We start from the raw sequence: 17,744 nt of genomic DNA on the forward strand, positions 1-17,744 counted from the left end.
AAAATAGAGGGATTGACATCAAAATAAGCTAACAAGGCAAACAATAGAATTTTTTTTTATTTGCTTCAGTTTTGTTTACATGGTGTTGCATTCAGTTGTGAGACTTGTTAGGATTATATAGATTTTTTTAGTTTGCTGTTTGTCCATCACTAATGCTATAATGACAAATGATATTGATTTCATAACAACATTCAACTATCTTTCCCCAAAGTTCTACAGTCAAACTTGAGGGCAATGTCTGCAGAAATACCCCAAAACCGAACTGTGGTTGTTTGTGGTTTGCTATTGGTGGATCTCATGTGAGTGACAGGTTGTCCCGCCCTCACGCCAGTAAACACATCATCAGAGAACACATCAAAAGAGATGTCGCTGCATGAGGGAGGGAAGTTCTTGTCATTAAAAATTACAAGGGCACATCAAAAATCATGATGTGCACAACAGATGACAGATTTTGATATCTGATCATATCTCTGTCTGAACAGAATCCAGGCCAAAATGAGCTTCTCCTTCAGCATCAGGTGAAGCAGTTGCAGAGGGTTTTACAGGAACAGAACGCACTGCTCTCTCTAATCAGTCCAGGTATGACTGGAAAAACCCTCATGCACATAACAAAGACTTAAGTTGTTTATGATGGTTATCTGGTTATTGAGAAAAACAGATCTTTGTGAAAGTATCATCATTCTTAAATGCTGTAGCTTTCAAATTGTACTTACAGGAAGATATGCAAATGACAATTGTAATCTGTTATTATACCCGTGGCATTTGCATTACAACCTTTTTTTCAGCTTTAACCACCAAGTGACCAGCACTAAAAAATGCAGTATGGTGATTTTGCCCAGTAAGAAAAAATATGTTGAATTAAGAACAACATTCCTGTAAGAAAATGTAGTCGTAACTCTATCCCTACCCCTAAACCTAACCCTACCCATAATTTTTCTCTAAAATCAGGGAAATGGTGAATAACATTAATGTAGAAGCACCTAATCCTGGTTGTAAGTCTAAACTTGACATAACTGTAAACTTGTCCCTCAAATCTGATTGGTTGATTGAAATGTTGATCCAGATACATGTTGTACTTGGTGAAATCACGTTCACCAATGCAGTATACTTCACACTATATACAGTATAGTAAATCGACCACTCTTTTTCTTCATTATAGAACTCTCCTTTTTCTTTCAGGACTGATTTTATCTCCCACATTCTTAGCGCACTGGCAAGCCCAGACACCTCAAAGCTCTTCAGAAGCTGATCCCCTCAACCCTACTGAGAATTTAGATGCCTTCAAGGAAAGCTCAACCAAACCCTCATATTCTGGCCAGGCTGAGAATGAGTCAGAGGCTCTAGCAACTAATAACAGCAATGGTACACTGAAAAAATTATTTTCATGATTTGTTATCGCAACATTTTTTCTTTTGTCAAATCAACTTAGAAAAATAATGTGGTTCGGATAACATAATATTATGAGTTTCTGTTGATTAAATCAATCACCTTCATTGTATTAACTCAAATTTTTTATTTCAATTAACTCAAAATTTTAAGGCAACCAGGTAACTTACTTTTTTAAGTTAACTCAATTCTTTTTTACAATGTAGGAATCGAGAAGTACTTTTATCTTTATGGTCTTTTGAAAAATGTACATTTACAATAGTGTTGTAATAAAATTCCTTTTGAGATACCATATTCTCTACATATCAATAATCAAAACAATAATAATACATGCAAAAAAATTATAGTAACATCAAATGCAAGTAAAACATAAAATCTTGGACATTTCTTCCTCTGTGCCTGACAGAGAAGTCTCTTGTATCAACTTTCCAGTTATAGAGAAACCAGACAACTGTCTGTGACTCATTTACAAATCTACCGGGGGGGTGGGGGTGGTTTCTTCATTAGGGTGATGCACAACCAAAGTGAGAAAAGGGATGCTAGCTGTCACTGCTCTAGACCGTTTGTTCTGCCTCTGGATATAGGCTATAGTCCAATCAGCATCAAGTCACGTTCTGTGGAGTACCGCCTCTTTTTGGGCGATTTCACTCTGGCCGAGAATCGGAGATGGTCCTCACTGCAGAACATGAGATCTAGATCCAACTCCTCCCACTTTACATATCCCTAAACCTACCCATCTCCACCCCCTGGATCTGGATCCAACTCCTCCCACTTTACATATCCCTTAACCTACCCATCTCTGGAGAATCGCCCAGAGTGCTCTCATGAGCTGTGTTCGAAATCACCCCCTATACCCTCATTCACTATTCCCTACATTACTCCACTAATATAGTCCACTTGAAGGAGTGAATGAAACGAGTGAGTGAATTCGGACACTGAGTGCATGTAGTACTCCTGTAAAGGATGATATGAAATGAATAAGCGTTCAAGCGATGCTTCTTCTCCGATGCTTTATCATGAAGGAAAACAAATTATGTACATTGCACAAGTGCATAGTCTCACCCTTTTTAACATTAATGAGCACAAATGATCACGAATGCTTAGTATCAACGCAGTTTTGAATTACATGCTGTTAATGTAACCACTTTCACAATTTCATTCATGCCATGTATGCAGGTAAGTCCACTCGAATACACGTGACGTCATACACATACTCACACTATCAGTGAATAAGCATGAAATTAACTCATAACAGAAGTAAGGAATAAATTATAACGTAAAACACAATGAATAAAGTATAACATGAAACACATACCATGTGCTCGGAATCAATCGTTAACATTAATCACAGAATTTACAAACATAACACTCATATACATATTGCAAAACAATTAATATACAGAACAATCTTTCTTATAACGCGATTAGAGCAATGATGATGTGCATTTTGTACATTTTATACCTGTAAAGGATGATATGAAATGAATAATCGTTCAAGCGATGCTTCTTCTCCAAAACTTTATCATGAATGAAGCTTATCGCGAGAAATGACGCGCACATGTACGTTTAACTATTCACACACATCCAGCTCCGGCTACGATAATATAACATATTAATTTGAAGCAATAACACTTATAATAGAACCCAAAATAGTTGTAACATTTTGATTAACACAATAATGATAATAAATATATAAAACGAATATAAATCTGCAAATAATCCCTTAAAGGAGAAGCACATGTAAATCGGAGAAATACATAAGAAAATGAATAGTGATAATTATGCAATGTATCACAGGAAGAAATATATATATATATATACTTTAAAATATATATATAATTCTGAGAATTATTCAGTATAACAAACTGCATACAACATGCGCAGGAACTGGGCTTCCGATTTTGCAGGATTAACAGGAGTGCAATAATTCTAAAATATACATTTTGCAAAAATATTTGTTGTTGAATATTTGTTTTTGTTCGCAAACATAAATGTGCCACATGTAGAATTTCAAACCTACAACTAAGTGTTTTTTTATGATAGCAGTAACTGTAAAGTGACTATTGTAGGGGAATCAAAATAGCCTAATAATTAGTCTGTGCTTTTGTTTTTATTTTCATTTTTAGTTTAGTGTATTTAACTTCTGCTTTAAAAGAAGTTAAAGTTTAGATTGTAATGTTACAATGTTAGAATGTAGGCCTAATGTGATTTAAACCCTTTTTTTGCACATAATATAGCATAGACTGGTTACATTCATGTTTGTTTTCATAGCCTTCAATATGAACATTGTTTGTAGCATTTATATTACAATTTTTTACAATTAAATACAGATTTTTATTTATTTATTTTTTTTTGATGTCACATACTGCTTTGAAAAAGACAAAAAAGTGCCGTCATTAAAGACAACTGAAATCTTTTATAGAGCAATCAGTGAGCTTGCACAGATAGAGATCAAGTGTCAGGAAGGATGACACAATGGACAAAGCAAATGAACTGTTAAAAAAGTCAGCTGAAGAAGACATACAGTCAAATCTATCTATACTGAGCATATTTAGGCAGCACGACAGTGGGCATGTTGACTTCACCATGCAAGTTATAACAAATGTACATAAAAAAAATGTGATGGTTACTGATATTCTGTCCTAAAAAGGACATGACTTGTTTAAAAGATTTGCCACACCTCATATATTTGCATAGCAAAGCTGATTTTTATTTCACTATTCCTAACAATGCAGATGTTCATTTCTAAGACTTTATATTATCTTGCATAATGTTGGAAAGATGAATTGCATTACATTTTATTTCTCTAAGTTCAGGTTACCTGACTTGTCATACACAAAAGTGTGCCAATAAGTTGAGTCATAGAAACCAATGAATAAAATTGTATAAAATCATGTGAAAACTTTAAAATATATACAAAAATATAATACAGCTTCAATTATTGAAAATGCAATTGAGTTGGTTTCCATAAAGAAGAACTTTATACAAGTTCAACTTTGCATGTCTGTGATATCAGAACATGAGGACGATTCCATCAATGATCTCTACAACCGGTGAATAAGGATGTAACGATTCACTCAACTCACGATTCGATTCATGATACTGGTTTCATGATTCGATTTTCTCACTATTTTTTTAACAAAATGAGATTTAAATGAGAAAGTGTCTTTTTATTATTTCTCAGACAAAATGCTGCATATTTCTTTGTGAAATTGAAATATCTTTATAACAAAACTAAATTTAAATTTTAAAACAGATCCTAAATCAAATAAATAAATAAATAATACAAATAAAAGAAATCTCTTCATATGAGTACATGAACAAGATGTTTATTTGCTCTATTACAGGCTGAACTGTAGCCATTTAAAATTAGAGGCAACCCCTGCATTTTAATCACGATCCCAACAAGGATGCCACATACATGCAGCATGAGCGGTTTTTAATTTAAATTAGATTGTATACTTTTTAACATTTGAAGCAAAAACAGAATGTTCAGACTTTAGCTTTGTGAAATTATGCTACATAAAACTTCATAACAGCAGACGGCCGCTGCATGAGAACGCAAATACACTGTCTTGACAGCAGGTGGCGCTTATGGATCAGAGGCAATACAGCGCATCTATGGTTAACGCTGTAAACTGTGCGCTAAAAGTACTTTAAAATGCATTGTACTGAAGTAAGATGAAAAGCCATCAAATACCATCTAAACTTTTTTAAACCCAGTCAGCTCTCCTCAAATATACATTCATATAAACCCCCACCCCAAAATGTATCGCGATTCATCTCAACCGATTCATCTCAACCGACTTGAATCGTCACGTTTTAATCGACTTGTCATGCATCGTTACATCCCTACCGGTGAAACTCTGTGGAAACCCAACTCAGACTATGTAGAAAAACGCTCACAATCCCTCCAGTCTACCAGAGTATGACGATTTACCTTTATTAGCTGGTAATTCTGATTATGTTCAAAAACGACAAATTTCTACCATAGCTCTCCTCTCTGAGAAAATCTGTTGATGTTTTCAGACTGTGGAAAAACTAGCGATCAGGTGTTTTCAATCTCATCTGAAATGAGCAGTGGTGGGGACTAAGGCATTACAAGTAAAATGCATTATGTAATCAGATTACTTTTTGATGTAACGAGTAAATTAACGCATTACAAGTAACATGCATTACGTAAACATATTACTTTTTGATGTAACAAATAACATATTACAAGTAACGCATTATGTAATCAGATTACTTTTTGATGTAACGAGTAAATTAACGCATTACAAGTAACGTGCATTAAGTAAACAGATTACTTTTTTGATGTAACAAGTAATGCGTTACAAGTAACGTACATTACATGATCACATTACTTTTTTGTTGTAACTGCAAATTACACTCTAATAACACATATACATTTATTTTCAGTCAGAAACATTACTGCAGACAAGTATTTTCAAGAACAACAGTCACAGTAATAGTATGAATTGTAGCTGAAATATAGCTAGTGATGCATGATGTCCAATTTAGTGGAAGGATGATTACTCAGGATTTCCTATCTAAAATCAATGCTTAGAAAATTTAACAATGATATGACTCCTTAGATGTTACTCTTTTTTTACCTGCAAGAGTCTCCTAGAAGGAATGGATGGATATTTTGGAGCAACTTAGCATTTCTGACTGGCCGTCGGCCATCTTTGTTTGGAGAAAAAAAAAAAAATCATGTACAACTGCTTGCCACTTGGTGGCAATGTATAGGATGATGCACTAGATTCCACTGTAGTGGTTGATGTGCAACCATGCCATCAAAACCCATGCATATGCAAGAAAATGACTTTTTGAACAGTACGGATTTGGTACAGCAGGGTGAGAAAACTAAACAATTTTTTCTCTTAAACAATGTTACCAACTGTGTCTCTGTCTTTAAATTTATTCAATTATAAAATAAATAAAACATAAAATAAAAAAATGATTCAATTATAATTAAAATTTTCTTAAGGACAAAAAAAAATATCTCTCTGCTAATGTTGTAAACTATTAGGGAGCCCTTACTTGCACATTACAATAATAAAGTTTACAATTAACAACAGAGCTCAAATGATTAAATTCAGTTGCTATTTATTTTTAGATATAATCATCAACACTCAAATAATAATAAAAAATGTATGTATTGTAAGCATGTAAATGACACATAAGGCAGTTTTTGCATTAACTTCTGTTTCTCCAATTCGTTATTGAAATGTAATCATTTACACAGTGGCTGTCATAACTTGTTTTCATGACGGATTTATTTAAGCCTTACATTAACTAACAGGTTAAGTAAAATATAATTCATATATAGGCTAATATAGTGCATATATTTAGCGAAACAGTTCATTTCTCTCGCGAACTAACAAGCTGTTGACACTGAATGGCTTTTCTGAGGTAAATGTAATACTACGTGACATATTGTTCACAAACTGTTTTACTGACATCTTTCCGTGGTTGAAACACTTGTTGAGAAATTACACAAGATATGATACGTTTCAGTAAGTTGTACTGTATCTTTAAACATACCTTCATTCTGTAGTAGTGAAGAGGAAGGGATACTCGCGCTCCGCGTTGCCGTTTGAACTAAGGAGCCTATACAGCGATCTGTCACGCCACATCAAAAAGCGTCAAAACGGCATTTATTGTTTGAATTTCGTGATACAATGGACAGAATTTGAAAGATGGCACTTTGTTTCTAATCGAAGGTAACAAAACACAGAGCGTATTGCGATTATTGGTGGTTAATTCTGGTTAAAATAGGTTAAGCTAAAAAGCATTAGCCTACTGTGAGCGCCTCCTTTTGGATTAGAGTGTGTGACTGCATGAACCGAACCGTACCGCGTGACGGTTCAGGACGAATACATGTACCGTTACACCCCTAATATACATACACACACACACACACACACACACACACACACACACACACACACACACACACACACACACACACACACACACACACACACACACACACACACACACACACATATATATGCTTTCCCTACTTCCCTCCTTTTGTGTTGTAAGAGATTTAGAAAAAAACTCAGGCCTACTTAAACCATTTTGCTTATTTTCTGAATTTGAGAAGAAGCATTCGCTGAGAAGAGGTGGATCTTTTGGCCCCCAAAGCAGAGACTCAAAGACTTGTCCGCCTTTGTCCTCTTTTTTTCGTCAAAGGAAGATGCCAGTCTGTTCGTGAGTTTACGGACCTCATTCACAACAACCTTAACATCCACTTGGTCCAGAGAGGCTTTCCACGTAGCCTTATTAAAGGGAAAGGTCAATATGAAGTCTCCAACACGACAAGGAGGGACGTCTCTGTCCTGAGCCCTGTGGTTCCATGGGACGGTTGAGGACTTGGGTTTATGCATGTGAAGAGAAGGTAACTTGCATATGGAAGATGGTGTATTTTTGTGTGATTGTCTTGTACTGTTACATTTTCAATTTAGGTAAAATGATGAACGATGTTATTCTCTCTGTCCTCTATTCCCACACTTCCTCAGATCCATAATAGGCAAGAAGAAAACACTGCCACCACTGCCAAAATACACCTAAGGAACATGCCCTGAGAGAGTTTACTATCAGTGTGAATGCTGCCATCTACTGGTTACAACGCAAAACACTGTAGATGCAGTAGTGCGCTGATCTGTAGTTATAGGCTACATATAGGCTATATACTGTACCATAAACCGTCATATGTTACATAGCATTAGTTTATATTTAACATAAGGGAGAAAGCACAACTGAATACAGTGAGTTACACTGCAGCCTTCATTGCAGAGACAGAGCAAATTTATTACAGTCCAGCTGTTTATATTATGTTGGGGAATGAATTCAAACCTGTCATGGTAACTAAAATTGGAGGTAGAATGTCATGTAAAATACTCAATAATTTCACTGCATTATCAGCGCATTGTTTTGTTTTGTTTTTTTTTACTTAAAACTCTGATTTTATTTTAAGTTTAGATGCTTCTTATTTATTTTACATCATAAAGTTTCTTTGATTAAAATTTTTCTAAAACAAAAAATGTTTATCTCCATTGGCTCATCCCTGAATTTTTGTGATATATATAATGCGGAAACAGAATATTTGTATATTATCTGGTATCCAATCACATGTTTTAAACTTTTTTATGAGCTGCCATAAAAATATTTATTGTAAGTTGTGAATGTCTTAGACACATATTTATCATCATTCAGAGATTAAGTAACCTGAGTTATTGCCTGTATTATAACACAAATGCACGGAATGTTATTCAGTGTAAACATTACTTTATTTTGATTCATTGTTACATTGTTTCACTTCTCATTTTCAGCATTCTGCCTTTAATAACAGTAATAGCCAATGCTATAATGCATACAAATTTTGAAACACCATTTGAGCTTCAGGAAGAGTTTAATCTGCAAATGATTCTTCATTTTCATGATGACTCACTCAGACTATCTATACAAGTATCTCAGGAAGATCCTCTATGCAGAAATGCCCTTTAGAACATTGCTGATAAAAGCTGTAAAGATTGTCTTGCATGATAATCATAATCTTGTGCATGTGTAAAATAAATTTTATTACTCCTAATTTTACACACATTCTGTCTTGTTTTTGTCACTTCAGTGATACTGAGGGATTAATGCTCTGTCTGGAAATTGTATTATATGATGTTACAGTAAGATTATTATCTTATTTTATACATTATTTATTTTTTATGTTCTCATTTACACATTTTATTATCTGGATCCTACCCTATGATTTTCATTCATGTAGATTTGGCATGTGATACAACACCAGACTTTGAATTACACCGGCATCACCTTGGTGTCAAAGATCAAAGTCATGTTTTATTGAGAAAAACCCCCCCAGCTGATTTACTCAATATAGACATCAATCCCAAAATGAGTGAAACAAGCCTACTTTATGTTGTTATTTTTTATATGATCTCCTAATCTACCAAACACTTTGAGTGCCAAATGTTAACCTGACGTGTTCACATTTATGAGCATTTATATCTGTTGCACTTATTGTAAATATAAGGTAAAAGAAAAAAGTATTTAAATACTGAAAAAAAATTATTTGCCTTTGTACAGTTATAAAGAAGATTTATCAAAATATTTATATGCTACATCAAAAACAGAATCTTTTTCAACACTTCTTAAAAATACTGTAAAAATAATCTCTGAAAAGTCAACATTTTACATACTGAGGCAGAGATAACAACCAAAATTTACAATTTTGTCTGGGAAATAATGTCTTTTTCATTCAATTCTGTGTGGTCGGCCTTTTCTGGTTTACTGTAGTCGTCAGTCACTGGTGGAGTTGGATGCTTGTACTCGTTGTACTCAACGTAAAGGTAAGTTACCATGGTAAGGGCCAGAACAGCCAAAGCAATGTAGATCTTGGTGGACAGGCAGATGAATGTGCTGTAAGCAAAGGCTATCACAAAACCAAGTGACTCCCACATGCGGTAGTTGGCAAATGCAGCTTCTTTGTTCTCAGCAAAGAGAACGCCATAAAGTGCTGCAATGAAATAAAATACAGTATAATAACTATAAAATATCTTTATAAATGAATACAATTTGAATACCATTATATGTAATACAACAAATAAACATCCACATATACATATATATATATATATATATATATTTATATTTATATATACAATTTTATTATTATTAATGTTACAAGTCATGTTCCTGTTCGTGGATCAACATATTTTGTTGACCCTGGATGGAACAACATTCCTTTCTGAAAATTTTGTCATTAACCCTACCCATAAGGCATAACTTCTTCCTAAAATCAGAGGGAGATGATAGGTGAATAACACTGAAGTAGAAGCACCTACCCCTGGATGTAAGCCTAACCTTGACATAAACTGTAAACTTGTCCCTCAAATCTGATTGGTTGATTGGAATGTTTTTCCAGGATCAACAAAGATGTTGATCCTGGAACATGTTGTATTTGGTGAAATCAGGTTCACCTGCTTTCGTGCCAACACTGAGCTGCATTAAACCCTCTGTGTAACAGATCTAAATGCCACTTCAGATGCAGCTTGATGAATTTTGTTTATACTCATTTTGTTTGATTGGTAACAACTGGATGGTGTCTTATTCTAACTTAATTTATTGTTTCAACAATATAATATAAAACATGTTTATTATTATTCATGTGTTTTGTGGCATGACACAAAGCAGAAAAAAGCAGAAAATAAACTAATGATCAATAAAGAATTAGATTTATTGATATTAATCACAAAATTTATTAAGTAATAATACTTCAGGTTCATTAGACTATTCATTAGCCTGATTTTAGGCTTTTTACAATTGTCTGTGGGCTGTTCAGACTTCTGAGCCCAAACTATCGACTTAAAGGAATAGTTCACCCAAAAAGAAAACATTCTAAAAATGTACTCACCCTCCAGCCATCCTATGTTTATATGACTTTCTTCTTTCAGCCGAACACAATCAGAGTTATATTAAATCATATCCTGACTCTTCCCAGCTTTGTAATGGCATTGAATAGTGTCTGAGTTTTTGAAGCTCCAAAAAGCACATCTATCCATCATAATCCATAAGTAATCCATATGGGTTAATAAATGCCTTCTGAAGTGAAGTGATGTGTTTTTGTAAGAAAAACATCAATATTTAAAACTATAAACTATAATCACTGGCTTCTGGCAATGGCCGTACGCAGTTTAGGCGGAAGGGTGACCTCTGACCCGATGTATGACGTAGGCTAGCGTAAGCTTAGGTGAGAATTTACGAACACGGAAGCACAGAGAATGAACAAAACAAAACGCCGGTCACAAATTAGTAGTCAAAAACAAGAAGTTTTAAAGAAAAATGTTGGGGGATATAAGAGAAGAGGAGCTACGTCATACTTCGGAAACCATTATAGTTTCTAAAGTTTTAAATATGGATATTTTTCTTACAAAAACCCATCGCTTCACTTCAGAAGGCATTTTTTAATCCACTTGAGTTGTGTGGATTACTTTTATGATGGATGGATGGATGCACTTTTTGGAGCTTCAAAAACTATTCAATGGCATTACAAAGCCGGGAAGAGCCTGGATATTATTTAAAGTAACTCCAATTGTGTTCAGCTGAAAGAAGAAAGTCATATACACCTAGGATGGCTGGAGGGTGAGTAAATTATGGGATCATTTTAATTTTTGGCTGAACTTTTCCTTTAATATTTGTAACAATAACTTGACTGTATAGGTAACTAAGTAGAATGCAGTATGAGGCACTCACCATTGGTTTGTGTTTGCCACACAGCGTCTGCCAATCCCCAGAGGGCCGGAAACACAAAGAACACAGGCAGCTGGTCTGGATGAGGCTCCCAGTACAAAAGACCCACAAAACAGCCCAGGTTTGTCAGTGCAGCTGTGAAAGTGTAGTAAGACAGAATGAGCATGAATTCTAGAGACCATATTTAACCTTAAACCATATATCAACCAGTTTAAGTATTACCCAAGCAAAAGAGGGCGATTCTTCCAGTGTATTCAGCCAGTCTCCCAAATGCAAATGAGCACAGAGAGTTAGCAGCACCGAAGCAGATCATCACAAAGCCAACGTAATGTATTCCTAACGCACAAGTCACATAGTTCTGCAGGGGAAGAGGATCACAAACACATTACGCTCATATTTCATGAGAATGAATTAGAAATTAACTTTTCCATTATGGGGCAATATTTGCTCCCTTATTTCTTATTTGTCATCTTTTATGCCAAATTCTGTAAATATTTAAACAATAAATTAAATTGGGATAAGACACAATCAAACTCAATCAAACAAAATGTGTATGAAGCATTTACTGTAGATGTATTTACACAGACTGTTTAATGCAGCTCAGAGGAGGCATGAATGCATTTACATTGTACTTACTCAAATAAGTACTATTAATTAACTACTTGTACTTCCTATAGAGTTACGGTTAGGGTTAGTTACTTGTAATTATGCATAATTTACTGTTATTACTATAGTAAGTACATGTAGTAACGTGTAACCTTAAAATAAAGTGTTACCCTAAATATAAAAGTTTTCTATCTAAACCCTCTGGCCCCCGGAAAGTGATTTCAACTGAGGGGGTAACTGAAGTTCTGAGTAGGACATCCGTTTGCTACTGTATCATATGTTCTAAATGTTAAAAACAAGAATGCATACAGGGGCATTTTTTGACCCCATATCTCAAATTTTGGGGGCATTTTTGACCCAAGCACCCTGTAATTTTTGACCCTGCCCAGTCTGTATTTGGTCAGGTACCTTTGTGTATTCGCCAGAGAGGAAGCTTTGCTCGAACCCACTGTACATGGTCAATGGGATGAGCAACAACAATCTGGGATCTCTCAAGAGCTTGAAGGTAGCCAGAAAGGTGCTGCAAAATGATACGTTGCCCTTGGTCTTCCGAAATTCTCTGGCCAGATCTCTGTCTATGTCGTCCAAGAATATTGCCACAAAAATCATGGCCAGAACCCCCACACCTGCATAGATCAAGAAAACACTAGGTTAGACAGTCTTACTGGACCTTTATAGAATAATGAAAACTAAATTTGTATATTTTTTGGTGGTGCTTGACCATGCAAAAGATGGCACCACAATGCAAAGGGGTTCTGATAGGTTTCAAATGTGTTCTGGGTAGTTCTAGGGCATTGCTATGTGGTTGCTAGAGTGTTTTGGTGCTTCTTTTTCATTGCTAGTGTGTTCTGACTAGTTGTAGTTGCCTACACAAAGTGCTGGACATTCAAAGCTAGATATTTTGTCTTATTTTTCAGGGGATAATATAAATGAAGTCATATTTCAACAGCTCACTATACAAACATACACAAAACATATCTGATGTTACATTCGTACACAAATATGACCTACCAATGTAGCAGCCTAGTAGTGTGTTCACTAAGTGTTTTGCTGGACGGGTTGTGTTTCCAACGGCGGTGAAATTGTCAAGGCATGCTGCCACACCACAGAGCTTCAGGTTCTCCTCAGGGATTTCGGCTAGAAATGGATAAACGCTCAGTGCATGTACAGTCACCAAAATACAGAGATGCTGGCAAAGTATTTAAATCAACTGTACCTATGTTAGAGTCCTGGCCAAATATGAGAGATGACATAAGGTTTCCCCATACCGCAGAAGATTGAAAAATGAAGAAAAAGATGCCAAAATATTGGTTTATGAGATCCTGGCCTTTCTTGTTGGCTTTCTGGCTATGCCTGTTTCCACTTATTGTGAGATAGGTGCATTTTGCAGACCACAGCGGTGAACCTCCCATACCCAGAATGGCAGAGGTGGTCATCAGACTTGCCCTGCAGAAACAAAATCATTTCAGAGACTTCAGTACCTGTAGATTTTTTCTAACTTAACTGAACTAATAGAACCTTCAGCTCTTTAACTTTAAAATGTTTGGGGTTAGTAAGAATTGTTCATTTATTTTGAAAGAGATTAATATTTTTATTCAGCAAGGATTTGTTAAATCAATCAAAAATGACAGTAAAGGCGTTTATAATATTACAAAAAAGGTCTATTTAGAATAAATGCTGTTCTTTTGAATTTTTATTCATTCAAGTGTATCAATATGTATCACGGTTTATACAAAAATATTAAGCAGCACAACTGTTTCCAACATTGATAATAATAAGAAATCAGCATATTAGAATGATTTCTGAAGGATCATGTGACACTGAAGATTGGAGTAATGATGCTGAAAATTCATCTTTGCCATCACAGGAATAAATTACATTTTAAAATATATTCAAATAGTTATTTTATATTGTAATATATATATATATATATATATATATATATTACAATAGCACTGTTTTACTGTATTTCTGATCACTGAAAACAATTTAAGCTCAATTTATGCATTCCAATTAATAGTAAAATCCCATCAAATTGAATTATGTAAAAATATGTAAGAATTATTCAATTATTCAATTAAAATATGTAAGGATTATTCAATTCAATTTTATGGAATTTTAATATTAATTGAAATGCGTAAATCTTGAATTGACAATCTTGATTTTCTGAGTGAGATACTTTGTTCAAAAACATCAAAAAATCCTAATGACCCCAAACTTCTGAACAGTATAAATATAATATATTTTTTTATATAGTTGTGCTAGCTACCATAACCCTTCCATAACAAGTCATTTGGACCACTTTTATGATGCTTTTACAGATCTATCCCTTTAAAGGGTTAATTCACCCAAAAATGAAAATAATGTTATTTATTACTCACTCTCATATCGTTCCACACCCGTAAGACCTTCGTTCGTCTTCGGAACTTAAATTAAGATATTTTTGATGAAATCCGATGGCTCAGTGAGGCCTCTATTGCCAGCAATGTCACCGAACCTCTCAAGATCCAGAAAGGTATTCAAAACATATTTAAAAAAGTTCGTGTGACTACAGTGGTTCTACCTTAATATTATAAAGCAACGAGAATACTTTTTGTGCGCCAAAACCCCCCAAAATAACAACTTTTCAACAATATCTTATTTCCAAACACTGCTTCGAAGCTTTACGAATCTTTTGTTTCGAATCAGTGATTCGGATCGCATATCAAACTGCCAAAATGCTGAAATCATGTGACTTTGGCGCTCCGAACAACTGATTCGAAACAAAAGATTCGTAAAGCTTTGAAGCAGTGTTTTGAAATCAACCATCACTAGATATTGTTGAAAAGTCATTATTTAGTTTTTTTGGTGCACAAAAAGTATTCTCGTCACTTTATAATATTAAGGTAGAACCACTGAACTCACATGAACTGTTTTAAATATGTTTTCAGTACCTTTCTGGATCTTGAGAGGTTCAGTGGCTTTGCTCTCAATGCAGGCCTCACTGAGTCATTGGATTTCAACAAAAATATCTTAATTTGTGTTCTGAAGATGAATGAAGGTTTTACGGGTGTGGAACAACATGAGGGTGAGTAATTAATGACATAATTTTCATTTTTGGGTGAACTAACCCTTTAAACTCTGTCTTATATTTCACACATAATAGTCCTTTCATGCCTGGGATTTGAAACTGTGTCTCACATTTCCACATGTTTTTAGCTTAAAAATAAACGCTTACATATTTGTTTATATCGTTCAACAGATCAGTAAGTACAAAAGGCAGGAAAATGCACGCACCAGCCTGGCGCAAGGTTTCCAAAGGAATATGCCACATAGCAACCCATAGAAATGACGATAGTCCATTTACAGCCCAGATTTTTGATCATTATTGGAGGCAGAAACATTGAGGACAAAATAATGGCTCCATAGATGACACTGAGCGATATAACGCCCATTCCTTCCTCAGCATTGAGACTGCTCTGTAACATACAAACATGCTTCTGTCAATATAAATACACCCACAAATCAATACCAGTGATACACTCATTTATTTAACAAAGCAATGTCACAGTGTTTCTTTAGCTGGGTAACTCTTCTGTCCTCTCCAATGATTTTAAAGATAAAAAATGCTTTAAATCAATCATAAATTGTTTTCATAAATTATGTGTAAGGGAACTTTTTTTTAAATGTTCTGTAATTTCACTATTATGAATCTTATTTCCCAACCAAACTTCCTCTCTATAGTAAATAGATGTGTTGAAATCAACTTTGCACCTTTTCTACAAATAATCATATTTCAGTTATATTTATGAGTACATATTTATGTAGAAATATGTTGAATTTCATCATGCTAAGCGATTTAGAGATCAATTTCTGTTAAGTTATGAAAGTTACACTGAAGCTCTAGAGGGCTCTGCAAGAGTCTGACTATAAGAAATGTCAACAAAAAGATTATTTATTAGACATCATTATCAAATGCAGTCTAAAGCGACATACAAATGAGGAATGAGGAATCTCTGATTTATATTTGTTACCTGTAAACTCTGCAGCCCTCCATATGCTGTGAATAAGAACAAAAATCCAAAAGAAACCACAAGGACATTTTTGGTGGTTCGGCTCATAAGTTTTTTCATTTTGAAATCCTATGAATGCTTCAAGAGGAAGGAATTTCTTTAGTGAATGTGTGCCATTGAAACAAAACAGATTCTAAACTGATTTGGAGTTCGCACTGAACTAATATAGCAAGGCTGAACATGCATAGGACAAAGTTCAGTGTAATGCTGTCATAAAAGAATCAGGTATTTAGATGACTAAAGCTGAGTCAATGAAAGACAGACTGCTGATCTCTTATCAGTTACAAAAAGTGTTTTTAACAAGTTTTCCACTGGGGTTTTTGTCCATGGGATTTTAGGTTGGAAAAGCACACGTTCCTGTTCTCAAAACATTGACCTAGGACAAAAAGTCTAGTACTTTTCACTCAAAATTGTGCTATAGTCTTTCATGCAGTTGTCAAATAGAATGTTTTTATGATACTGCGATGATTGCTTTATTGTTTTAACAATTTACATGTATTCTGATGTGTGTAAATGTAGTCACGTCAGCCAAGACATTTTAACAGTAATATAATTAAATGACAGATTTTATTGCATAGTTTGTCCTCTCTGAATCTGCAAACATGACACTGATTAACAGGCAACGGTGCTCCTTGTGTAGCGGATAAAGATGACATTTTGTTTATTTCAATGAAATGAATGTACTATATTTTAGTTTGATAATGTTTTTTAATAAAAAATTTGTATTTTTAAGGGATTTTATGGTACTAAATTATATTTATGCAGTTACAATGCATTTATTACCTGTTAACCACTTTTTGAGCATAGACCTGAAAATGAAATTTCCAACTGTCATAAATCCACATGCTCGAGGAGAGAAATGCTTTTTCTGCAAACTTCCATGCACAATGTTTCCTGCAGAACTAATTTGGGATTTAAACCTGGTAACACGTTACAATAAGGAATCATTAGTTAACATTAATGCATTAACTAACATTAAATAACAATGAGCAAACTATATTTACAGCATTTATTAACTGTTCATAATGTTAGTTTATAAAAATGTTCATGTTTAAATTAGTTCACATGCATTAACTAATGTTAACAGATGCAACTTTTGATCTTAAATATTTATTAATAATATGTAAATGCTGAGATTTACATTAACTAAGATTAATGAATGCTGTAAGAAGTACTGTTCATTGTTAGTTCATGCTAACTAATGTACAGGTAGTTAACAAATGAAACCTTATTGTAAAGTGTTACCTTAAACTGATTAAGGGTTAAGTTATGCATAGTTTGAACCTGACCTTTCAGGTACCACCCCAGATCTTTAACCAGAAGCCAGCTACACACTTCCTTATGCTTCCTTACTTCCTTATGCTCAGTTACCATGATAACACAATGAACAGACTTTCAAAAACATCATAAACCATTTTCTTGGTGTAGATT

The 17,744-nt window shown here is 34.4% G+C and overlaps 1 protein-coding gene and 1 long non-coding RNA gene across 2 annotated transcripts; one reads left to right on the plus strand and one right to left on the minus strand.

Moving 5' to 3' along the window:
• Positions 1-208: 208 nt before the first annotated feature.
• On the plus strand, positions 209-8,991 carry LOC127502768 (uncharacterized). The gene is made up of 5 exons (XR_007926924.1): positions 209-299; positions 483-579; positions 1,180-1,362; positions 7,588-7,792; positions 7,914-8,991. It is a non-coding gene; the product is annotated as an uncharacterized LOC127502768 (long non-coding RNA).
• Positions 8,689-16,460, minus strand: unc93a (unc-93 homolog A). The gene is made up of 8 exons (XM_051876086.1): positions 16,275-16,460; positions 15,538-15,719; positions 13,478-13,707; positions 13,273-13,398; positions 12,670-12,887; positions 11,878-12,013; positions 11,659-11,790; positions 8,689-9,922 (listed from the first exon to the last, which is right to left on the minus strand). The coding sequence occupies exons 1-8, from the start codon at positions 16,371-16,373 to the stop codon at positions 9,630-9,632; spliced, it is 1,416 nt and encodes a 471-aa protein (XP_051732046.1). The 5' UTR covers positions 16,374-16,460; the 3' UTR covers positions 8,689-9,629.
• Between the last annotated feature and the right edge of the window lie 1,284 nt (positions 16,461-17,744).

The sequence above is a fragment of the Ctenopharyngodon idella genome, chromosome 20, assembly GCF_019924925.1.
Source record: "Ctenopharyngodon idella isolate HZGC_01 chromosome 20, HZGC01, whole genome shotgun sequence".
NCBI lineage: Eukaryota > Metazoa > Chordata > Actinopteri > Cypriniformes > Xenocyprididae > Ctenopharyngodon > Ctenopharyngodon idella.

What these genes read in the sequence shown, in the direction of transcription:
- unc93a (XM_051876086.1), bottom strand. Translation starts at nt 16,373, where the DNA reads ATGAAAAAACTTATGAGCCGAACCACCAAAAATGTCCTTGTGGTTTCT. An exon ending in ACTACTAGGCTGCTACATTG is followed by an intron (nt 12,888 to 13,272) that starts GTAGGTCATATT and finishes TGATCTATGCAG; the next exon opens with GTGTGGGGGTTCTGGCCATG. An exon ending in GTGGCAAACACAAACCAATG is followed by an intron (nt 9,923 to 11,658) that starts GTGAGTGCCTCA and finishes ATTTCATTGCAG; the next exon opens with CACTTTATGGCGTTCTCTTT.